This window comes from Narcine bancroftii, chromosome 4, assembly GCF_036971445.1.
Source record: "Narcine bancroftii isolate sNarBan1 chromosome 4, sNarBan1.hap1, whole genome shotgun sequence".
Lineage (NCBI taxonomy): Eukaryota > Metazoa > Chordata > Chondrichthyes > Torpediniformes > Narcinidae > Narcine > Narcine bancroftii.
The window spans coordinates 212,610,690-212,636,073 of record NC_091472.1 but is presented as its reverse complement, the minus strand read 5'-3'; the positions used below and the strand labels follow the sequence as shown (position 1 = coordinate 212,636,073).

The 25,384-nt window shown below is 44.1% G+C and overlaps 1 protein-coding gene across 3 annotated transcripts in view; it reads left to right on the top strand.

The window, feature by feature from the left end:
- The window catches only part of creb1b (cAMP responsive element binding protein 1b), a 128,761-nt gene that overhangs the window by 39,153 nt on the left and 64,224 nt on the right, over positions 1-25,384 (top strand). For 2 of the 3 annotated variants that reach the window (XM_069933903.1, XM_069933899.1), the window contains one exon: positions 17,436-17,546. In XM_069933903.1, the coding sequence (XP_069790004.1) occupies positions 17,442-17,546 (105 nt within the window). In that variant the 5' untranslated portion in view covers positions 17,436-17,441. Of the gene's footprint in view, positions 1-17,435; positions 17,547-24,152; positions 24,256-25,384 lie in introns of those variants that run through there. The other variant, XM_069933901.1, reaches the window with a different exon arrangement.

Sequence of the window (25,384 nt, the reverse complement as noted above, 5' to 3'; positions counted from 1 at the left end):
GATCTCTTTGCTCCTCTGCACTCCTCAGTGCCCTACCATTTACTGTATATGTTCTACCTTGGTTTGCTGTCACAAAATGCCACGCCTCACATTTGTCTGCATTAAACACATCTGCCAATTTTAGTCCATTCTCCCAGTGGGTCCAGATCCAAATCGTCCTCGCTGACCACAACGGTTCCTATCGTTGTGTCATCAACAAACTTGCTGATCCAATTTTCCACGTTATCATCCAGATCATTGATATAGACAACAAACAACAATGGTCCTAATAGGGATCCCTGAGGCACACCACTCGTCATAGGCCTTCAGTCGAAAAACCAACTGTCCTCTAGCACTTTCTGTTTTCTCCCACACAGCCAATTTCAGATCCAGTGTCTTAACATTTTGAACTACCTCCCATGTGGGAGCTTGTGAAAGGCTTTACAAAAGTCCATGTAGACAACATAGACTTCTTCATCTACCTTCTTGGTAATCTCCTTTATATTAAAAAAAACCCTCTATAATTGTTAAACACGACTTACCACACACAAAGCCATGCTGACTGTCCTTAATCAGCCCATAACTGTCCAAATACCTATATATCCTGTCTCTCAGAACTCCTTCCAATAATTTACCCACTGCTGATGTCAGGCTCACTGGCCTATTTTTGGATTCTGGTTTATTAAACCTGGTTTATTTTTGGATTCTTTGTTTAAAACAATGGGACAACATGAGCTACCCTCCAATTCTCTGGTGCCTGTGTCTAAGAACATTTTGAATGAATTTGCCAGGGCCCCTCAATTTCTACACTAGTCTCCCTCAAGGTCCGAGAGAATATCATCCAGCCTGGGAGATTTTTCTGCCTTTATTTGCTATAAGGCAGCAAACACTTGCACCTCCTTAATCTCCACTTAAGCACCTCCTTAATATCCACATGTTCCATGACCCTTCTGTTTGTTTCCCTTCCTTCCTTATGCACTATGTCAGTTTCCTGAGTAAATACTGATGCAACAAAAACTGTTTAAAATCTCCTCCATTATGTGAAGTTCCACACATAGACGACCAATCTGATCCTCTAGGGGACCAATTTTGTTCTTTACTCCCTTTTACTTTAACTTCATGTCTTTTTGCCTTCCTGATTTCCTTGAGTATTTTCGTTCATTTTCTGTACTCTTCAAGTACCTCATTAGTTTATTGTTGCCTATACTTGCTATACATCTTCCTCTTCTTTTTGTAAACTAGGGTTCCCTCTACCTGTTAACTTTGCCTTTATTCCTGACAGGAACATGCAAACTCTGCACACTCAAAATTTTACCTTTGAAGGCCTTCCACTTTTTTTTAACATACCCTGGCCAGAAAACATATCCACTCTTCCCATATCCTTTCTCATTTCCACAAAATTGGCCTTCCTCCAATTTAGTATCCCATCATGAGGACCAGACTTATCCATTTCCATCATTAACTTGAAGCTAATGACATTATGGTCATTGGACCTAAAATGTTCAACTACGCCTATATCTGTCACATGATCTGTCTTGTTCCCTAATAGATCAAGTACTGCATCCTCTCTCGTTGGTACCCCTATATTATTGATTAAGAAAACTTTCCTGAACACATTTCACAAACTCCAAGCCATCCAGCCCTTTCTCGGTATTGGAGTCCCAGTCAATATTTGGAAAGTTAAAATCTCCTACTATCACAACGTCCTGCTTCTTGCATCGGTCTGATATCTCTTCAGATTTGCTCCTTCAATTTTCTCTATTCGGCAGTCTAAAAGATTCCTATCAGTGCAAACCCTCCTGACTTTGCACAGCTGAGATATTTTCCTTGACGAGCAATGCCACTCCTCCCCCTTTCATCCCTTTTCCTTTATCATGTCTGAAGCAACGGATCCATGGAACATTTGAGGTGCCAGTCCTGCCCCTCCTGCAACCGACTCACTAATACCAATAATGTCATAATCCCACATGTCAATCCATGCCCTAAATTCGTCATCCTTTCTAACAATACTTCTTGCATTAAATACACCTGAGAAAATTTCTATCACATGCAAAACTTTTAATTTCTGTCTATCCATGCAGTCCTTGCATGACCTTTATCCTTCTCACTAACTACTCTAACATATTGGTTCCCCTCCCACTGCAAATCTAGTTTAAAACCATTGGGACAAGACTAACAAACCTACCCATAATGATCTGGATGATAATATGGTAAATTGAATCAGCAAGTTTGCAGAAGACACTAAGATTGGAGACATTGTGGACAGCGAAGAAAGCTTTCAGAGTTTGCAGGGAGATCTGGACCAGCTGGAAAAAAATGGGCTAAAAGTTGGCAGATGGAATTTAATGCAGACCAGTGTGAGGTGTTGTATTTTGGAAGGACAAACCAAGAAAGGACATACACGGTGAATGGTAGTGCACTGTGGAGTGCGCTAGAACAGAGGGATCTGGGAATACAGATACATAATTCCCTGAAAGTGGCGTCACAGGTCAATAGGATTGTAAAGAGATCTTTTGGCATACTGGCCTTCATAAATCAAAGTATTAAGTTGGGATGTTGTCGTAAAGTTTTGTCATATATTGATGAGGCCAAATTTAGAGTATTGTGTGCAGTTTTGGTCACCTAACTACAGGAAAGATATCAATGAGATGGAAAGATTGCAGAGAAAATTTATTAGGAAGTTGCCTGGACTTCAGGAACTGAGTTACAGGAAAAAAAGTTAAACTTTATTCCCTGGAGTGTATAAGAATGAGTGGAAATTTGATAGAGGTATTTAAGATTGAGGGAGATAGATTTTTTCCACTGAGGGTAGGTGAGATAAAAACCAGAGGACCTGGGTTAAGTGAAAATTTTAGAGGGAACCTTTTCACACAGAGCGGTGGGAGTGTAGAACGAGCTTCTTGCTGAAGTGGTGAATGCGGGCTCAATTTTAACATTTGTTAAATTTGTATAGGTACGTGATATGGAGGGCTATGGGTTGGTCTAGGCAAAAAAAAAGTGTTCTATTTCGGCACAGAGTAGAAGGGCGAAGGGGGATGTTTCTGTTCTGTAATATTCTATGGTTCTCAGCTGCTTAGGGCTGATGGATGATGCAAGAAGTTTCATTTGAGCTGTAGGAGAGGCTGAATCTGGATGGAACTTGGATAAATCTACTGCTTTCCAACATATTTTTTTGCTTTCTGATTACTGAAGGCAAATAGTTTGACACAGGAGACCAAGAAACTCCAGGATTAAAATGAAAATGAATGCAGTAAATTCCTGGTTTCCAGAACTTATGGGGATTGGATGCAGGATAAGTGAATTTATTGGTCGCTTGAAACTGTGTTGCGTGGATTGGTGATCTGACCACTGGGGGGGGGGGGGGGGGGCGCGGGGAAGGGGTGTCAATTTTAAATGCATTTTTTAAAACTTCTTTTCCACATTTTTTTTGCCGGTTGCTTGAGACTGCCAGTTTCTTGAATTCCAGATAATAGGGATTTTACTGTATTCACAAATTTCTATACACAAAAGTGCTGTGGGAGGTAGAGAACAGAAAGATTGTGCATTAGATTCCTGTCATATCCTATACCAGACAATCTTTGCAAATCAGTTATGATAATATAGTTTTTTAAAAAACTTTATTTATTCATTCAAAATACAGATAATAAGTAACATATATAACAATAAACTAAACATGAACGATACATTTTATATATAAAAGAAAGAAAAAGAGAAAAAAAGGAAACCCCCTCCCCCCTTTCAGCCAACTCGCCTAAGGAGAGCCATAAAGAGAGAAGAAAAATTAAGCATACATATTAAGATCTAATCAATGTAAATCAAAATGTAAATATTCTGAATATAACAACTACTTATTAATAAAAAAACTATAGTTATCACGTGAAACATATGTGATTTTTTCCATTATTAAATAATATTTCATCTCATTATGCCATCTATTAATATCAATCATATTCGTAACTTTCCATGTACTAGCAATACATTTTTTCACTACAGATAATGCTAAATATACAAAAGCAAGTTGAAATTTATCTAATCCCAGACCTTTCAAAGGTTGCAAACTACCCAATAAAAATATTGTCGGATCTAAAGGTATTTTAATCTTTTACAGTTATTCCAGAAACAATTGTACTTTCTTCCAAAAAGATTGTATATAAATACATGACCAAACCGCATGAAAAAAAGTTCCAACAGTGTTACCACATCTAAAAAACAAATCTGATTCATGAAAACCATATTTTTTTTAGTTTTTCAGGTGTTAAGTATAATTGATGTAAAAAATTATAATTAATCATTGCATAACGTGCATTTATAAGTCTAGTTACACTATCATAACAAATATCTATCCAATGATCCTCGGAAAAAATAAAACCGATCTCCGCTTCCCATTTACCTTTAGATTTATCCCAACCCTTTTTATCCATACTATCCTGTAATATCTGATACATAACTGAAATATAACCCTTCTCTGGTACTTTCATAAGAAAAGTCTCAAATTTAGTCATTTCAGGTAAAGTCATATACTGATTAACCAAACACATGCTTTACCAAAGATCGAATTTGATAATAAAGAAACAAAGAATTCTTATCAATACCATAACTGTCCCTCATCTGATCAAAAGATAAAAATTTACCTTCTTTAAAACAATCTCCCAAATTTTCCACACCTTTAAATCTCCAATGTAATAAACTTCGATTATGTATTGAGAAAGAAATAAGTTGATTATTATACAATGGAGTCAAGGCCGACAATTCATCACTAGAACCTATCATTTTCTTTTTCTTTGTCCACAACTTCATTAAATGTTTTAGTATAGGCACATTATGTTGCTGTAACAAATTTACATTCCATCTAAACAAAAATTGATGTATTTCAAATTCAAAAATATTTGCCATCTCAATTTTGGCCCAACTAGGGGGCTGTTCCAAATCCATCAATGAACTAATAAATTTAAGTTGGGCTTCTTCATAATAATTTTGAAAATGTTGTAAATGTAATCCCCTAACTCATATTTCAAAGTTAATTTATTCAAGGCTACTCTTGAAAATTTACCTCTCCATAAAAACTCCCTAACCATTTTATTCAAATCTCGAAAAAAAAATATTATCAAGTAAATACGGAATAGATTGAAATAAATATTGTATACGTGGAAAAATATTCATATTAATTGTATTTATTCTACCCAATAAATTAATAGGCAAATCTTTCCATTTAATCAAATCAGTTTTAATTTTTTTAATTAACGGAATATAATTTAATTTATATAAAGATTGATAATTGACATCCATGATTATACCCAAATACTTAATTTGATCCGTCCATTTCAAATTAAGAATGTTCTTATAAGCTGAATAATCTCCTTCACTCACCGGTAATATTTCACTTTTTCTCCAATTAACTTTATATCCAAACACTCCTTCAAATGCAAAAGGGATTGAGCTGGATTTGTTAGGTACACCAATACATCATCAGCAAATAAATTAATTTTATATTCCTCATCTAAAACTTTCATACCCTGTATCTGTGTATTTTGTCTTATCAACTGTGCCAAAGGTTCGATCACTAACGCAAACAAATCTGGTGATTAAGGACAACCTTGGCGAGTAGATCGGGTCAGTATAAACAGTTCCGAAATTAAACCATTCGTCAGTACTCTTTTCTTTTCTTTGGCTTGGCTTCGCGGACGAAGATTTATGGAGGGGGTAAAAAGTCCACGTCAGCTGCAGGCTCGTTTGTGGCTGACCAGTCCGATGCGGGACAGGCAGACACGATTGCAGCGGTTGCAAGGGAAAATTGGTTGGTTGGGGTTGGGTGTTGGGTTTTTCCTCCTTTGCCTTTTGTCAGTGAGGTGGGCTCTGCGGTCTTCTTCAAAGGAGGCTGCTGCCCGCCAAACTGTGAGGCGCCAAGATGCACGGTTTGAGGCGTTATCAGCCCACTGGCGGTGGTCAATGTGGCAGGCACCAAGAGATTTCTTTAGGCAGTCCTTGTACCTTTTCTTTGGTGCACCTCTGTCACGGTGGCCAGTGGAGAGCTCGCCATATAATACGATCTTGGGAAGGCGATGGTCCTCCATTCTGGAGACGTGACCCATCCAGCGCAGCTGGATCTTCAGCAGCGTGGACTCGATGCTGTCGACCTCTGCCATCTCGAGTACCTCGACGTTAGGGGTGTGAGCGCTCCAATGGATGTTGAGGATGGAGCGGAGACAACGCTGGTGGAAGCGTTCTAGGAGCCGTAGGTGGTGCCGGTAGAGGACCCATGATTCGGAGCCGAACAGGAGTGTGGGTATGACAACGGCTCTGTATACGCTTATCTTTGTGAGGTTTTTCAGTTGGTTGTTTTTCCAGACTCTTTTGTGTAGTCTTCCAAAGGCGCTATTTGCCTTGGCGAGTCTGTTGTCTATCTCATTGTCGATCCTTGCATCTGATGAAATGGTGCAGCCGAGATAGGTAAACTGGTTGACCGTTTTGAGTTTTGTGTGCCCGATGGAGATGTGGGGGGGCTGGTAGTCATGGTGGGGAGCTGGCTGATGGAGGACCTCAGTTTTCTTCAGGCTGACTTCCAGGCCAAACATTTTGGCAGTTTCCGCAAAGCAGGACGTCAAGCGCTGAAGAGCTGGCTCTGAATGGGCAACTAAAGCGGCATCATCTGCAAAGAGTAGTTCACGGACAAGTTTCTCTTGTGTCTTGGTGTGAGCTTGCAGGCGCCTCAGATTGAAGAGACTGCCATCCGTGCGGTACCGGATGTAAACAGCGTCTTCATTGTTGGGGTCTTTCATGGCTTGGTTCAGCATCATGCTGAAGAAGATTGAAAAGAGGGTTGGTGCGAGAACACAGCCTTGCTTCACGCCATTGTTAATGGAGAAGGGTTCAGAGAGCTCATTGCTGTATCTGACCCGACCTTGTTGGTTTTCGTGCAGTTGGATAATCATGTTGAGGAACTTTGGGGGACATCCGATGCGCTCTAGTATTTGCCAAAGCCCTTTCCTGCTCACGGTGTCGAAGGCTTTGGTGAGGTCAACAAAGGTGATGTAGAGTCCTTTGTTTTGTTCTCTGCACTTTTCTTGGAGCTGTCTGAGGGCAAAGACCATGTCAGTGGTTCCTCTGTTTGCGCGAAAGCCGCACTGATTCTGGGAGAATATTCTCAGCGACACTAGGTATTATTCTATTTAGTAGAATCCTAGCGAAGATTTTGCCTGCAATGGAGAGCAACGTGATTCCCCTGTAGTTTGAGCAGTCTGATTTCTCGCCTTTGTTTTTGTACAGGGTGATGATGGTGGCATCACGAAGATCCTGAGGCAGTTTACCTTGGTCCCAACAAAGCTTGAAAAACTCATGCAGTTTGGCATGCAGAGTTTTGCCGCCAGCCTTCCAGACTTCTGGGGGGATTCCATCCATACCTGCTGCTTTGCCACTTTTCAGTTGTTCGATTGCCTTATATGTCTCATCCAGGGTGGGAACCTCATCCAGCTCTAGCCTTAGGGGCTGTTGAGGGAGCTGGAGCAGGGCGGAATCTTGGACTGAGCGGTTGGTACTGAAAAGAGATTGGAAGTGTTCTGACCATCGGTTGAGGATGGAGATCTTGTCGCTGAGGAGGACTTTGCCGTCTGAGCTGCGCAGCGGGCTTTGGACTTGGGGTGAGGGGCCGTACACAGCCTTTAGAGCCTCGTAGAAACCCCTGAAGTCGCCAATGTCCGCGCTGAGCTGTGTTCGTTTGGCGAGGCTAGTCCACCACTCATTTTGGATCTCCCGGAGTTTGCGCTGAAGATGGCTGCATGCGCGACGGAAGGCTTGTTTCTTCTCTGGACAGGACGGCTTTGTAAGGTGAGCCTGGTGGGCAGCTCGCTTCTTTGCCAGCAGCTCCTGGATTTCCTGGCTGTTTTCGTCAAACCAGTCCTTGTTTTTCCTGGAGGAGAAGCCCAGTACCTCTTCAGTGGATTGCAGTATGGTAGCCTTCAACTGATCCCAGAGGGTTTCATGGGACGGGTCCGTGAGGCGGGTTGCAACGTCGAGCTTTGCTTTGAGGTTTGCCTGGAAGTTTCCTCTCGCTTCGTCTGACTGCAGTTTTCCAACATTGAACCTCTTTCTGGGGGCTTTATTGTTCCTGGGCTTTGGCTTGAAGTGAAGGTTGAGCTTGCAGCGAACCAGCCGGTGGTCAGTGTGGCATTCCGCGCTAGGCATGACCCTGGTGTGGAGCACATCTTGTTTGTCACTTTCTCGCACCAGGATGTAGTCCAGGAGGTGCCAGTGTTTGGATCGGGGATGCATCCAGGTGGTCTTAAGGCTGTCCCTCTGCTGAAAAAGGGTGTTTGTAATGACAAGCCGCTGTTCTGCGCAGAGCTCCAACAGGAGGCGCCCATTGTCGTTGCACTTGCCGACGCCATGCTTGCCCAGGATTCCTGGCCAGGTTTCTGAGTCTTTGCCGACACGAGCGTTGAAGTCGCCCAGGATGACAACCTTGTCGGCTGTAGGGGTACGTTGGATGAGGTTGCGCAGGTCGGTGTAGAACTTGTTCTTTTCTGCTGGTTCCGCCTGGAGGGTTGGAGCATAGACACTGATGAGGGTGATGTGACGCTTGTTTTGAAGTGGGAGTCGCATGGACATGATTCGGTCCGAGAGGCCTGTCGGAAGGTTTTCGAGTTTGGAGGCAATGAAGCTCTTGACCATGAAGCCTACACCAGATAGGCGTCGTTCATCCGAAGGCTTGCCAGACCAGTAGAGTGTGTAGCCCGCGCCGCGTTCTTGGAGGCTGCCTACATCTGCCAGGCGGACTTCACTGAGAGCGGCTATGTCGATGTCAAGTCTGAAGAGTTCATGTGCAATGAGGGCAGACCGACGTTCAGGTCGGTGGCTGTCAGTCTTGTCTAGCATGGTTCTGATGTTCCAGCATGCTAGCTTGAGTTTGTGAGCATCTTTTGAGGGGGAGGACGTGGAGGGGGAGGACGTGGAGGGGGAGGACGTGGAGGGGGAGGACGTGGAGGGGGAGGACGTGGAGGGGGAGGACGTGGAGGGGGAGGACGTGGAGGGGGAGGACGTGGAGGGGGAGGACGTGGAGGGGGAGGACGTGGAGGGGGAGGACGTGGAGGGGGAGGACGTGGAGGGGGAGGACGTGGAGGGGGAGGACGTGGAGGGGGAGGACGTGGAGGGGGAGGACGTGGAGGGGGAGGACGTGGAGGGGGAGGACGTGGAGGGGGAGGACGTGGAGGGGGAGGACGTGGAGGGGGAGGACGTGGAGGGGGAGGACGTGGAGGGGGAGGACGTGGAGGGGGAGGACGTGGAGGGGGAGGACGTGGAGGGGGAGGACGTGGAGGGGGAGGACGTGGAGGGGGAGGACGTGGAGGGGGAGGACGTGGAGGGGGAGGACGTGGAGGGGGAGGACGTGGAGGGGGAGGACGTGGAGGGGGAGGACGTGGAGGGGGAGGACGTGGAGGGGGAGGACGTGGAGGGGGAGGACGTGGAGGGGGAGGACGTGGAGGGGGAGGACGTGGAGGGGGAGGACGTGGAGGGGGAGGACGTGGAGGGGGAGGACGTGGAGGGGGAGGACGTGGAGGGGGAGGACGTGGAGGGGGAGGACGTGGAGGGGGAGGACGTGGAGGGGGAGGACGTGGAGGGGGAGGACGTGGAGGGGGAGGACGTGGAGGGGGAGGACGTGGAGGGGGAGGACGTGGAGGGGGAGGACGTGGAGGGGGAGGACGTGGAGGGGGAGGAGGGGGAGGGGGAGGAGGGGGAGGGGGAGGAGGGGGAGGGGGAGGAGGGGGAGGAGGGGGAGGAGGGGGAGGACGTGGAGGACGTGGAGGGGGAGGACGTGGAGGGGGAGGACGTGGAGGGGGAGGACGTGGAGGGGGAGGACGTGGAGGGGGAGGACGTGGAGGGGGAGGACGTGGAGGGGGAGGACGTGGAGGGGGAGGACGTGGAGGGGGAGGACGTGGAGGGGGAGGACGTGGAGGGGGAGGACGTGGAGGGGGAGGACGTGGAGGGGGAGGACGTGGAGGGGGAGGACGTGGAGGGGGAGGACGTGGAGGGGGAGGACGTGGAGGGGGAGGACGTGGAGGGGGAGGACGTGGAGGGGGAGGACGTGGAGGGGGAGGACGTGGAGGGGGAGGACGTGGAGGGGGAGGACGTGGAGGGGGAGGACGTGGAGGGGGAGGACGTGGAGGGGGAGGACGTGGAGGGGGAGGACGTGGAGGGGGAGGACGTGGAGGGGGAGGACGTGGAGGGGGAGGACGTGGAGGGGGAGGACGTGGAGGGGGAGGACGTGGAGGGGGAGGACGTGGAGGGGGAGGACGTGGAGGGGGAGGACGTGGAGGGGGAGGACGTGGAGGGGGAGGACGTGGAGGGGGAGGACGTGGAGGGGGAGGACGTGGAGGGGGAGGACGTGGAGGGGGAGGACGTGGAGGGGGAGGACGTGGAGGGGGAGGACGTGGAGGGGGAGGACGTGGAGGGGGAGGACGTGGAGGGGGAGGACGTGGAGGGGGAGGACGTGGAGGGGGAGGACGTGGAGGGGGAGGACGTGGAGGGGGAGGACGTGGAGGGGGAGGACGTGGAGGGGGAGGACGTGGAGGGGGAGGACGTGGAGGGGGAGGACGTGGAGGGGGAGGACGTGGAGGGGGAGGACGTGGAGGGGGAGGACGTGGAGGGGGAGGACGTGGAGGGGGAGGACGTGGAGGGGGAGGACGTGGACCTGTCCTCGGGCCTGCGCAAAGGAGCTTTTAGGTGGAGTGCAGTGCGCGCAGTACTGGCCCCACCCTTTACACCCATGGTTCGTGTGCCGTGGCCAAGCAAGCTGGGACGTGGCAGCGAGGTCCTTGGGTCGTAGGTTTTATATCGGAGTGGCCTTCTCCTATGCAGGTTTCTTACCCGGGCTGGAGGGGCCTGCCTCCCCTCCTAGGTCGGTCCATACTGCCCGGACCGGGGCCGAGGCCGCCGCAGTTCACCCTGTGCCTGGACTGGGGCCACCGCCTCCCACTCCCTGCCCGGACCGGGGCCTCCGCCTGCCTCACTCGACCGAGGCCGGGGCCGCCGTCTCCCCCTTGCTCCTGCCCGTATCGGGGCCGCCGCCTCCCCCTTGCTCCTGCCCGTATCGGGGCCGCCGCCGTCTACCCTTCGCCCGGACCGGGGCCGGGGCCGCTGCTGCTCTCCCTGTGCCCGGACTGGGGCCGCCGTCTCCCCCTTGCTCCTGCCCGTATCGGGGCCGCCGCCGTCTACCCTTCGCCCGGGCCGGGGCCGCTGCTGCTCTCCCTGTGCCTGGACTGGGGCCGCCGCCTCCCACTCCCTGTCCGGACCGGGGCCTCCGCCTGCCTCACTCGACCGAGGCCGGGGCCTCCGTCTCCCCCTTGCTCCTGCCCGTATCGGGGCCGCCGCCGTTTACCCTTCGCCCGGACCGGGGCCGGGGCCGCTGCTGCTCTCCCTGTGCCCGGACTGGGGCCGCCGTCTCCCCCTTGCTCCTGCCCGGATCGGGGCCGCCGCCGTCTACCCTTCGCCCGGACCGGGGCCGGGGCCGCTGCTGCTCTCCCTGTGCCTGGACTGGGGCCGCCGCCTCCCACTCCCTGTCCGGACCGGGGCCTCCGCCTGCCTCACTCGACCGAGGCCGGGGCCGCCGTCTCCCCCTTGCTCCTGCCCGTATCGGGGCCTAACATTTGAACTCTAAAATTAGTGGCAAATTTTGGAAGGTCGAGTGAATGTTCTCTCTGCCATTATTTTTTTTTCTATGAATCAGTACTCTAGCTACCGGTTTACTATATAAAGCCTTAATCCAGCCAGTGAAAAAAGGACCAAACTTAAATTTCTCTAAAACTTTGAACAAAAAATTCCACTCAACTCTATCAAACGCTTTTTTGGCATCTAAAGATATCACCATCGGATGATCTGAAGATTGTCGAAATCTACTAATCAAACTAATCACACTTAAAATATTATCCGAGGCATATCTATTCTTTATGAAACCTATTTGATCCATATGAATCAGCTTAGGTTAAAAACTTAGCCAATCTATTTGCTAAAATTTTAGCTATAATTTTATAATCTACATTCAACAACGAAATCGGTCGATATGAAGATACTTTCAAAGGATATCTATCTTTCTTTGGAATTACTGTAATTAAAGCACTAGAACAAGACTCAGGCAATTCATAATGTTCTCCAACCTGACGTAGTACCTCTCCAAACACTGTAGAGAGGTCATCGTAAAAAATTTTATAAAATTCGACCGAAAGTCCATCATCACCAGGCGATTTACCGTTCGGCATTTCCATCATAGCCATTTTAATTTCCGAGTCAGTAAATGGTGCTTCCAACTCCTGTATATCTACATCCTCTAACGTCGGTAAGTTCAACTGTGATTTTAAAAAAATCAATCGATCTGTTTTCTTGTTTTCCATCAGATGTATATAACTTTTTATAAAATGAACAAAATTTATCATTAATCTCACGAGGTTTATACGCAATAAACAAATTCTGTCTAACAGCATTAATAGTCTTCCAAACCTGTTCCTTCTTTAATTGCCATGCCAATACCTTATGTGCTTTCTCTCCCCATTCATAATATCGCTGTTTCGTTCTGTTAATCATACACACAAATTGATAAGATTGCAAAGTATTATATTCCATTTTCAACCTAGACAATTCTATTTTCTGATCTTCTGTAGCATCTCTCTGAAACTCCTTTTCTAACTCACTAATCCGTTTCTCTAACTCAAGACTCTGATTTAATCAATTCTTTTTTATTTTAGAAGTATAACTAATTATTTGTCCTCTCAAATAAGCTTTCATAGCATCCCATACTACAAATTTACTGTGAACAGAATTAGAATTTTCTTTCAAAAAGAAATTAATTTGTTCTTTCAAAAAATCAATAAATTCCATATTTTTAACAACATTATATTAAACCTCCAACGATAAGCCACTTGAACTTTCTCAGAAGTTATATATGTAAAGTATAACAGAGAACGATCCAAAATCACCCTGCTTTTATATTCTGCTTGTTGTATTTTTCCCTGTAAATGTGCCGATACTAAAAAAAAAGTCAATCCTTGAAAACTATTCATGTCTAGCTGAATAAAAGGAGAAATCCTTCTCTGTCAGATTAAGATGTTTCCAAATATCCACTAAATTGAGATCTTTCATCAACGCTTGAACCTGAACTGCCATCTTAGATTTCTTAACTTTCTTTGGGGACTTTTCTAGTAAAGGTTCCAAAACACAGTTAAAATCACCACCAACTAAAACATTCTCATTAGCCTGACCCAGATATAAAAATGGATCAGAAATAAATGTTTCATCATCTTCATTTGGGGTAAAGTCCAAAATTCACTAAAAATCTTACAATTTAATTTAAGAATACATCCTGCCTTTTCCTCCATTGATTGTAATTCAAAAGATAAATTCTTATGTATCAAAATTGCTACACCTTTAGCCCTAGAGTTAAATGAAGAAGAATATACATGCCCTACCCAATCCCTCTTCAATTTCATACTTTCCTTGGCATTCAGATTTTTCTTGTAAAAAAGCGACACCAATTTTCATTTTCTTAATATACGCCCAAATGCGTTTACGCTTAAACATTGAACATTAAAAGTAGCAAACCTCAACTTTGACATATCTAATATTACTAAGAACTAATAATATCAATATATAAAAACTCAAATCAAAGTAAATAGGCCCTCCAATTGGAGAAAAATAAACCACAAATTAAAGACTAAATAAAATGAAAATGAAAAAAAAAGAAAAAAATTTGCAAATTATGTGATCTTGTAACATTATTTTTTATTTTGTAATCAATGTGTGAAATGTTGCAAAACTCTGGCAATTTTTCAACAAGAGTGACAGTGAACAAATTATTGCTTATCTGTTGTTTGCATGTGGTGTGTGGAGCAAATTACATTAATCTCAACCTGCGAATTTTACAGTTCTACGTTGAATCAGTTTTGCTGCGGTGCCGAAATATTACTGTTGGAATTTTGATTTGGCAGTGCACGTGAAGGTGCTTTAGTATAGATCTCTGTGATGTGTGAACAGTAATTCCCTGTGGTTGTTGTAACTGGCATTTTTATTGATCATTAAATCCAGAGAATTAAAAGAGTATAATGACAACAGTTTGTTTCTTGCTCCCTTGTCAAACAGCACTAGGAGAGCATCTAGTTTAGACCTTTGGTGTAGATTTTTGAAATCTATTTTAATGGTAGTGTAAACCACCAATTAAAAGACCACAGGTTACTGGGGGACAATCAGTATTTACTTGATAAGGGAAGGCCTTTAATAATTTATTACATAGAAACTGGTGAAATGAACAGAAATTGGTCATTTGAGTCTTGTATATTCATCAAGACTGATGTTGAACCTTAACATGACTCTCTCCACATCCTTTGAATTGCCTTAATAGTCAGAAATGTATCAAGCTCTGTTTTGAAGGAACTTAAATGACTGGGCTTCCACAATTCTCTGCAATAGAAAAATCCAAAAATTGATTCCTGTATGTCTATATTTCTCCTCATCTCATAACCTTAAACAGCCTGCCCCTTAATCTGAGACTGTGATCATTGGGTCTAGATTCCTCAGTTAGAGGATATATCCTCGCTGCATGAAATCTGTCACCCACAAAGTTTTATTGAGATCTCTTCTTATTGTAAACTGGCCTAATCTGCTCAGTCTTGATACAAACCTACCATTTCTGGAACAGCCAAGTGAATTTCACTGCAATCCCTCTATTGCAAATTGACAGTGGACAAAGAGACCCCAAAAAAAGACTTGAAATACTCCAGGAGCAGGTTCATTAAGATTTGTGTGAGACCTACTCCTCTTGTAAAGCCTGATGTACCTTTTGCTATATCAGCCTGATGGCTATCAGTGACATGTATGGAATCAACTTGGCCCAATTTAAATATAATTGGCACCATTTCAATCTTGCAGTTTTGTGCAGCAAAGTAGATAACTTCATGTGGTGTATTCACCCACTAGCTCAGCATATTTCTATCTCTGTCAGCCACTCTGCATATTGCTTCCTTTTCCACAGCATAATATCATTTTGTAGCATTTGCAAAGCTGGAAGTTTCACATTTGGTCCCCTCCATGAAATATTGATCTAGCTCATGAGCTGCTTGAGTTCAAACACTGATTAGAGTAGTACCCAACCAGTTTCAGCCTGCTAACCTGAAAAAGACGCACTTCCTACATTTCTCTATCCTTGTCAGTATATTTATTATCCCCAGTTGTAACCATGTTTATTGATTTTTTTTTGTACATCGTAGACCCTTCAGAGCATTTAAATTTTCATTTACATTGGTTTGCTACTTAATTATTCAACTAGTGACATGATCAGAAAATGCCAGTAGATTAAGCATTGGGTTATTTGAGATACTAACAAAACAAAAAAATTAGGAGCAGGAGTTGGCCATCCGGCCTGTCGATAAGATCATGGCTGATCTGATCATTGACTCAACTCCACCTCCCTGCCTTTTCCCCAGATCCCTTAATTCCTTCTTTATGTAAAAATTAAGATGTGATAAAATATTGGCATATCTCAGATTATTTTCTTTGTCTTAACTGAGAGTGTAAATTGGTAGCACCTGCTTCCCTAAGGAGAGCAATTTAAAAAGCTAGGGAATTCAACATCCTGGTCAGTCCCCGTGAAGAGTAGCGTGGGCTGCCTTAATGACTACTGCTCAGTAGCATTAACTTCTATTCTGATGACTTAACACGTACCTAAGTAAAGATCTGGATGCACTGCAATTTGCCTATCATCACAATCACTCCACAGCAGAATTACAATTTAATCTGTTAAATACTGTCACTCGCTGGCTCTCCACTCAGCTCTGGGTCACCTCAAAAACAGCAATTTCATACATACAGCTACTCTTCATCGACTACAACTCAGCCTTTAGCACCATTATTCCCTTAGTGCTGGTCAAGAAGCTACAAACTCTGGGCCTCTGTGCCCCCCTCTGCAACTGAATCCTTGGCTTTCTCATTGGCAGACCATAGTCAGTCCAAATTGGAAACCATGTCTCCTCCTCACTGATCATCAACACAGGTACACCCCAAGAATGTGTGCTTATCCCACTGCTCTACTCATTATACACCCATGACTGTGTGGCCAGGAACAATTCCAATGCCATCTACACGTTTGCCGATGACACCACAGTTGTTGGCAGAATCCCAAATGACAATGAGGAAGTGTACAGGAGGGAGATAGATCAGCTCGTTGAATGGTGTATCGATGACAACATTGGGCTCAGCGTCAGCAAACATCAAGGAGATGATTGTGGACTTCAGGAGGAAGTCAGGGGAACACAACACAGTTCTCTTCAAGGACTCTCGTGGAGAGGGTCAAGAGCTTCAAATTCCTGGGTGTCAGCATCTCCAAGGATCTTTCCTGGAGCCTCCACGTTGATGTAATCACAAAGAAGGCTTGCCAGCTGCTATAGTTTGTGAGGTATCTGAGAAGGTTCAGTATGTCACTGAAGACTCTTGTAAACTTGTACAGGTGTAGCGTGGAGAGTATTCTGGCTGGTATGGAGGTGCCAATTCTTAGGACAAGAATAAACTAGATGGTTGTTAACTTGGTCTGTGACATCACAGGCACCAGACTTCATTATGATGCTGCTGCAAAACCCAGAATTTCATGAGTTATTAATGACAATAAATTCTGATTTGGAATCTGAACAGTGAATCTAATTAGAGATGAGATTGTAGGGATCTAGAACTGAGGGTGCCCCCAGGAAAAATCTATACAGACAAGGGGAGAACATACAAACTCCTTACAGACAATGTGGGATTCGATCCCCGGTCCTGATCTTTGGTGCTGTAGGTGCGTTGCGCTAACCGCTGCACCAACCATGGTGCCCCTGTATATAATCAGGAGCAGAGTGTTTCAAATTAATGAATTGTTGTGAGGGCAGCATGGTTAGCATAGTGGTTAGCGCAACGCTGTTACAGCACCAGTGACCAGGTCTGCATGTGATTCCTCTTGGTGCTCCAGTTTCCTCCCACTATTCAAAAACATACCAAGGGTGTAGGTCAATTAGGTGTAATTGGACAGCACGGGTTACTGTGCTGTATTCTAACTACGATATTGAGTAATTTGATATCGGGAGAAAAATAGATTATTTCATATTTTGCTGAGTAAGTCACTCTGACCGAATTTCTAAAATATTCTGAAGTTCTGAGATGTTTACCAATACATTTTGACTGGCTTTCAAGATTTCTCCTAGTTAATTTGTTGAATTCTACAGGTCAGTGATTTCTGGCTGCATTTCTTGCTGTTTCACTTTGGCTGCCGAAGTAATGGAAATCTTTTGACTTTTACAAGACTATATGGAAAATACCAGATATTTTGGCCAAAGAGAGGGGCTCAACTTTTACACAAGATCTACTTTTACCTGAATGTAATGGTAATTGGAATGGATTCTTGCTGGATTGCATTGTATGCAGTTCCACATTTCATTCTGCATTTTCTTTTATTCCAGGTAACAATGGATTCCAGTGCAGAAACTCAGCATGGTGATACTGCAATTTCAGAAGCGGACACTCACCAGCTTGCAGTGCAGACACAGGCACAGCTTGCCACTATAGCACAGGTATATTTTCAGTGTTATCAACAAATGATATTGTGTGATCAATGACAGATTGAGAATTTGCACCTTCCATCCATTCAAATGATCCAAAATATTCCTCAAACCTACCTTGTGAGGTAGAATTTTTCAGTAACCAGCATAACTTCATTTGCAGCAGCCCACTAACCTCAACATTCTGACTTGTAACTATCGGCAAGGGTGAGTACTAGTGTAATAATCTTGCCTAGCCAGGCAGGTGAAAAATAGCTGGTCTTTCTCTGCTTTATAGGCATTTAGTAACAGACTCTGGTTACTTTCTCTCCTTTTAAATTAGAAGCATGTGGCTTGAAAAATTAATGTAGTGCTGAACTGTTTGAGGTGATTTTTTTGTAGTTGTTGTTGAGGAAATCTGAACTAGATCCACATTTGTTATCTCTAGATGTGTAAAGAATTTCACCATACTCAGTGTAATCCCCTTTATCTGGAATTTAAATAAAGGTTTCACTATATTTCAAAGAATACAGGCCTTTTCTGAATATTCCCAAGCAATAATTCATTTTTTCTTTTATAGACACAGCACAGTAACAGGCCATTTTAGCCCACCTGTCCTTGCCACCCAATTTACTCCTCCAGTACATTTTGAATGGTGGGAGGAAACCTAAGCCCCTGGGGAAAACCCACATGGATCTGGGAAGAGCAGACAAATTCCTTACCTGGTCTTGATCACTAGCGCTGTGGAGGTGTTACCGCTACGCCAACTGCACCGTGCTTTCTCAGTTTGCATTACTCAAACAGATGATCTTGTGTAGCTTTGTTTGAGATCATACTGGGAACAAATTGTTTCTAACACTTTGGTAATTACAGTATTTGATGCCATACAAGACTCAAATTTTCCCCCCAAAAATTGGTCAAAAATATCCCCCGGTTCTTGTATGCGAAGTTGAAATTAGGGTGATAATGATGATCATTGTCACTGTGTAGCTCACCAACTATTGCTGGTGGTGGACTGTTTGGAGACTCCCCACACTGGTCCCATTCCCCCCCGACAACCTGCCACGAGCCCTGACACTGATTTGACTGCCCCATTCCCTCCTGACACTCGCACCAGTCCCCACACTGCTCCCATCACCCCGCTCCCTGTGACAGCCCTGACACCGACTTCACCACCCTGCTCCCCTGACAGCCCACCATAAACCCCGACACTAATTCCACAATATGCTCCATTCCACAGGTGTGTGTATGTTCTGCTATAGCTGGGCTATTTTTTTTTCTTGTAAATTATAGCAATTTTATATTAAAAAGATTTTTCCGGTTGTCCTAGTTGCATGTTTTGTCCAAGTTTTAAAAGCTTACCTGTAAATACACTAAAAAAAATTCTTAATATTCTCTGCTAAAATGAAGGCAGGGGAGGGGTTGACTTGTATACCCATAGGTCTTTTTTTTTTTTTTTTCTTTGGCTTGGCTTCGCGGACGAATATTTATGGAGGGGGTAAAAAGTCCACGTCAGCTGCAGGCTCGTTTGTGGCTGACAAGTCCGATGCGGGACAGGCAGACACGATTGCAGCGGTTGCAAGGGAAAATTGGTTGGTTGGGGTTGGGTGTTGGGTTTTTCCTCCTTTGCCTTTTGTCAGTGAGGTGGGCTCTGCGGTCTTCTTCAAAGGAGGCTGCTGCCCGCCAAACTGTGAGGCGCCAAGATGCACGGTTTGAGGCGTTATCAGCCCACTGGCGGTGGTCAATGTGGCAGGCACCAAGAGATTTCTTTAGGCAGTCCTTGTACCTTTTCTTTGGTGCACCTCTGTCACGGTGGCCAGTGGAGAGCTCGCCATATAATACGATCTTGGGAAGGCGATGGTCCTCCATTCTGGAGACGTGACCCATCCAGCGCAGCCATAGGTCTAATATGCTGTAAAATACAGTAATTGGTTAAAATACATTTCGGAACTCCTTGTAGATATTTTAAGTAAACGCCAATGTTTTAACTGAAGAGAAAAATGTAGGCAAACAATATCTTGCTGTTTTTCCTCTTGGATGTTCAAGTAATAGTCTACTCTAGACTTGTGGGATCTTAGGAGACATAATTTGGCTATAGATGCCTGAGAAATTATGGACAAGTTTTGAACAAATTATTCCAGATGGTGATAGAAGGGACAAGCACCATCTTTATGCCACCTTCAAGGCGGTCATAGACAACTTGTGCATCCACAAAATGCCACAGACACTAGATAGATAACAAGTGGCATGGCAAAAAACTAAGTCTTCTGGGTCTAATCTGAAGCTGTAACAACCCTTGGGTAAAACAGAGGAGATTAAATGCTAAGATGATGTATGACAATATAGTGTCTTAAAAGCTGTGAGGGACAGTTTCATCAAAACACCTTATCTGCCACAGAACCTTCAGGTTCATCTAAGGGAGATCCAACATTTTTGCTTTTCAAAATGCCCAAGCTCCAATGGAGAAGCAACTTGTTTCAATATCTGTGTTTGCTGCACCTGAAGTGGGTCTGGTCCACCATGGAGTTTTTTTCAGTGCCCTTGGACACCTCCGTTCTCTCACCATCCCTGACCCTGAGTGAGGTTCAGCTTGACGTCATTTTGCATTTATTCTCTTGCACTGTTCGACAAACTTATGCATTGCAATCCCTCTTGATTCAACACTCGAGTTCAGCAATTTCTACTTGTGATTCTACTATACCCATGAATACCTGTCCTGGACTGACCCTTTTAAAAATATGCTTAACATGATTTATCATTTAATATTTTTGTTGTTTGAACTTTCCGCTCTGTCAATGGATCTTTCTTTCTTTCTTTCCTTTTTGCACATTAAAACCTTGCTTTATCTCTTTTGTCCATTAATGAAAAAGTATTTACTCTGTCATTTGTGTAACATATCAGATGATTTTAGCAGTTCATCTCAACTAATGAACAAATTTCATTTCAGTGTGACAGAATATGTGTTTTATATTGTATATAGACATGTTTTGGGGAGATAAATTGGGGCAAGTTTTTTTAGTGTAGGTCACATACAAACACTTCAAAACAGATCTCATTTAAAATACCAGAGCTCTGCTCAAGCCAGACAGGCTGGCTCGGAGTGCCTTTGCAAAAACTTTGAAGAGTGCCAAAGGGACTTCACTATTGAATTGGTTTTTTTTTTGAAAAGCAACAGATGAAAGAACTTGTCGGAGCCGCAGGTTGTCTGAGTGCAATTTGCTGTTCTAAGAGGGCCATGTGGTTTGCAAGCAGAGAGTCAATCAGGCTTTTTTTCTGAGAGAGGGAAAGAGAATTCAGTTCAGCAGCACCAACTAGTACTGGAACAGGACAAGCCAGCAAGCTTGTGGAAAAAAAAACATTTTTGGAGACCGGTTATGAGTGCTTAGTTCAGCCTAGTCAAAGCCTTGTGATTCATGCAAGAGGGGACTGCCTGGCCAATGTTTCACTTGAAATAAGAGAAACAAAAAGGAACTCTGTGGTGACCTGAAAGAAAGGTTATCATCTGGAAAACCCTGACGGGGCAAGTTACTTCGACAAGACACTGATGTGACTGATTAGAAAAAATCAGTTTGTGTCCAGTGAACAACAAATCTCTCTCTGAAAACCGACAAGAACCTTCCTGAACAGTAACCATTTACCTTTCAAGCACCGAAGCCTGGTGAACTTCATAAATGTTAAATTCTATGTACAGTATAAGAATTGCCTGCAACCAGTGAACTTGGAGGAATGAGATTGGACTGTGAATTAAAGAACTTTTCATATATTACATATATGTGAGCTTAGAATTAGAAGGGGGTTTTGTTGGGTTAGTTAAGTTAATAGTGATAAGTTAAAGATAATTAAAAGCAACTTTTGTTTAAGTAACCATTTGTCTTGGTGAGTATCTATTGCTGCTGGGTTTTGGGGTCCTCTTGGCTCTTAACATGAGTCCATTTCTTGGAGCATGTTTTTAAGGCATTGTTATGTTGATGAATAAAACAGTGCCAGAGCGAAGATGGTATTTGGTCTTCAGGAATTATTTTAACAATTGTTCACCTTTGATTTGTATTTGCCAGTTTTAACTCGTTTAGACATTTTTTTGTATTGAAAATTGAAGGAATCCTGGAGTTGCACAGCACAGAAACTGGTTCCTTTGGCCCAACTCATCAATACTAAATGAGATGTCTATCTCATTTTCCTGCATTTGGTTTGCATTCTTTCCTCTCCATGTACTTGTCCAGATGTTTTTAAACAATAGTTGTAGTTGCTACAACCATCTTCTCTAGCAATTTGTCCTGTATACCCAGCACACACTGTATGGAAAATCCTGCCCCTCATCTCCTTTAAATATTTTTCCTCTTACCTTAAACGTTTATGCTCCATGACTCCCCTTCCCTTGGAAAATGATAGAATATCTCCCCTATCTGTGCCACTCAATTTTATAAATAATGTTAATAAAATTATAAGTCAATAAAACTATGATTAAAATATTAAAAAGGGTAAGATTGTGAAGTTTAGTTATTAGGTCACATTTCACAAACCTCTCATTTGTCATGCAAGAACTATGCAAGAGTAGGTTTCATGTCTTCAGTTGGCTTTGCAGAGACAATGGGGAGTGCTTGTGAGAATTTCACAAGTAGGTATTAATGGACCAACATGTTTGAACAGTGTCCAGGCTCAAGAACTGAGAAATCTTTTCCTGCTTGACTTGCGTCAGAGTTTTACATTTCTGGTTGAAGTTGGTTGTCCGAGAAGGGGCATGTGGTTTTGCAAACAGAGAGAAAACATTTTTTTTGTGAGGGAGACTGAAAGTTTTCTGTAGCAGTTTGTGGTGAAGACTGCAAGTTGGCAGATCTGTTGTACGAACCAATTTCAAGCCAGGTTTTGAGTTCAGAATTCAACATATTCTAAATCTCTGTAGTCAATTACAGAGGTTGTGGCTGGTTATTGTGTTTCTCCTGAAATAGGGGGAAAAGAAGAACTCTTTGTGGTAACCTGGAAGAAGAGTATATTTTGGAAAAACCTAAGAGAGGGCAAGTTTCTTCTGTAAGACACTTCAGTTGCTGATTGAATGAGATCAGTTTGTGTCCAATGAGCAACGAATATTTCTCTGAAACCAACAAAGACCTTCCTGAATGCTAGCAACTTAAATAAAAGCCTGATGAATATAATATCTGTTCAGTTCTGTGTACAGTATTGAAGATTTCCTGATAACAGCGAACTTGGAGAAGTGAAGAGTGAATGGTTGGATAGTAAAAAAAAAAGAACTTTCCTGAACTCACAAATATTACATACATGTGAGCTTAGAATTAGAAAGGGGTTAAGTTAATAGTAATAAGTTTTAATCTTATTATGTATTAAGAAAATAAAACTAGTTTCGTTTAAGTAGCCATTGACTTGGTAAATTTCTGTTGACACTCGTTTTTGAGTCCTTTGGGCTCGTAATAAGTGGGGGAGCCTCCACGATTTGAAACATTTGGAGTTTTGGGAACTTAAACATGTGGAGTTTTGGGAACTTAAACGTGGAGTTTTGGGAACTTAAACATGTGGAGTTTTGGGAACTTAAACATGTGGAGTTTTGGGAACTTAAACGTGGAGTTTAGGGAACTTAAACATGTGGAGTTTTGGGAACTTAAACATGTGGAGTTTTGGGAACTTAAACATGTGGAGTTTTGGGAACTTAAACATGTGGAGTTTTGGGAACTTAAACATGTGGAGTTTTGGGAACTTAAACATGTGGAGTTTTGGGAACTTAAAATTTTGGAGTTTTTGTGATTTTTTTTTTTATTAGTAAATTGTTTTTCCAAGCTAATTCAAAGCTTGTGTGGGGGGAAAACAGGAGCAATGGATATTGGAGAATTTTTGGACCATCCATCACTTGGAGAGCTGGAGAGAGCAAAAGAAAACTAGAACAGATGGACATTGCCAGAGAAATAAATCTTATTGAAGTTGAGGGTTTTAAAAGGAAATGAGTTGGAGGAAGCTGAAAAGAAGAGGATACGAGTAGAAGCTGGAAGGAGGATATGAGTGGGAGAAGCTGGAAGGAGGATACGAGTGGGAGAAGCTGGAAGGAGGATACGAGTGGGAGGAAGCTGGAAGGAGGAGACGAGTGGGAGGAAGATGGAGCGGAAGAGGTGGTTTGAATTACAGATGTTAATTAAGACTTTAGGGAGGTAGGAGAACTGAGGCTCAAACTGCTGGAGAGATATTTATGGCTAGTAGAGCGGTTAATCTGGTTCCTCCTTTCAATGAGTGATATTGATACATATTTTTCAGCTTTTTGAAATGGTTGTTCAGAGGTGGCCAAAGGAAACGTGGCCTCTTATGCTTCAAAGTGTAATAAAGGGAGAAACGCAACAGGTATATAGTTGCAGTGCAAGTTGCAAATTATGAAACTGTTAAACAAGCAATGTTAAAAGCTTATGAGCTGGTTCCAGAAACATAAACAAAAATTTAGGAATTTGAGGAATGCAGGGAAACAATCTAGTATGGATTTTGCACTTGAAAAATCTGTTTTGACCGATGGTGCACTTCAAAAGGAATAATAATGATTTCAACAGAGTAAGAGAATTAATATTAATTGAGGAAATTACAAGGTGTTTTTCCCAATTATATCAGTTTATTTTTTCTTTCTTCTTTGGCTTGGCTTCGCGGACGAAGATTTATGGAGGGGTATGTCCACGTCTGCTGAAGGCTCGTTGGTGACTGACAAGTCCGATGTGGGACAGGCAGGCACGGTTGCAGCGGTTGCAAGGGAAAATTGGTTAGTTGGGGTTGGGTGTTGGGTTTTTCCTCCTTTGTCTTTTGTCAGTGAGGTGGGCTCTGCGGTCTTCTTCAAAGGAAATTGCTGCCCGCTGAACTGTGAGGTGCCAAGATGCACGGTTGGAGGCGATATCAGCCCACTGGTGGTGGTCAATGTGGCAGGCACCAAGAGATTTCTTTAAACAGTCCTTGTACCTCTTCTTTGGTGCACCTCTGTCTCGGTGGCCAGTGGAGAGCTCGCTATATAACACGATCTTAGGAAGGCGATGGTCCTCCATTCTGGAGATGTGACTCACCCAGCGCAGTTGGGTCTTCAGTAGCGTGGATTCGATGCTTGCGGACTCTGCCAGCTCGAGTACTTTGATGTTGGTGATGAAGTCACTCCAATGAATGTTGAGGATGGAGCAGAGACAGCGCTGATGGAAGCATTCTAGGAGCCGTAGGTGATGTCGGTAGAGGACCCATGATTCGGAGCTGAACAGGAGCGTGGGTATGACAACGGCTCTGTACACGCTGATCTTTGTGTGTTTCTTCAGGTGGTTGTTTTTCCAGACTCTCTTGTGTAGTCTTCCAAAGGCGCAATTTGCCTTGGCGAGTCTGTTGTCTATCTTGTTGTTGATCCTTGCATCCGATGAAATGGTGCAGCCGAGGTAGGTAAACTGGTTGACCATTTTGAGTTCTGTGTGCCCGATGGAGATGTGGGGGGGGCTGGTAGTCATGGTGGGGAGCTGGCTGATGGAGGACCTCAGTTTTCTTCAGCCTGACTTCCAGGCCAAACATTTTGGCAGTTTCCGCAAAACGGGACGTCATGCGCTGGAGAGCTGGCTCTGAATGGGCAACTAAAGCGGCATCGTCTGCAAAGAGTAGTTCACGGACAAGTTGCTCTTGTGTCTTGCTGTGAGCTTGCAGGTGCCTCAGATTGAAGAGACTGCCATCCGTGCGGTACCGGATGTAAATAGCGTCTTCATTGTTGGGGTCTTTCATGGATTGTTTCAGCATCATGCTGAAGAAGATAGTAAAGAGGGTTTGTGCGAGGACGCAGCCTTGCTTCATGCCGTTGTCAATGGAGAAGGGTTCGGAGAGCTCATTGCTGTTTCTGACCCCACCTTGTTGGTTTTCGTGCAGTTGGA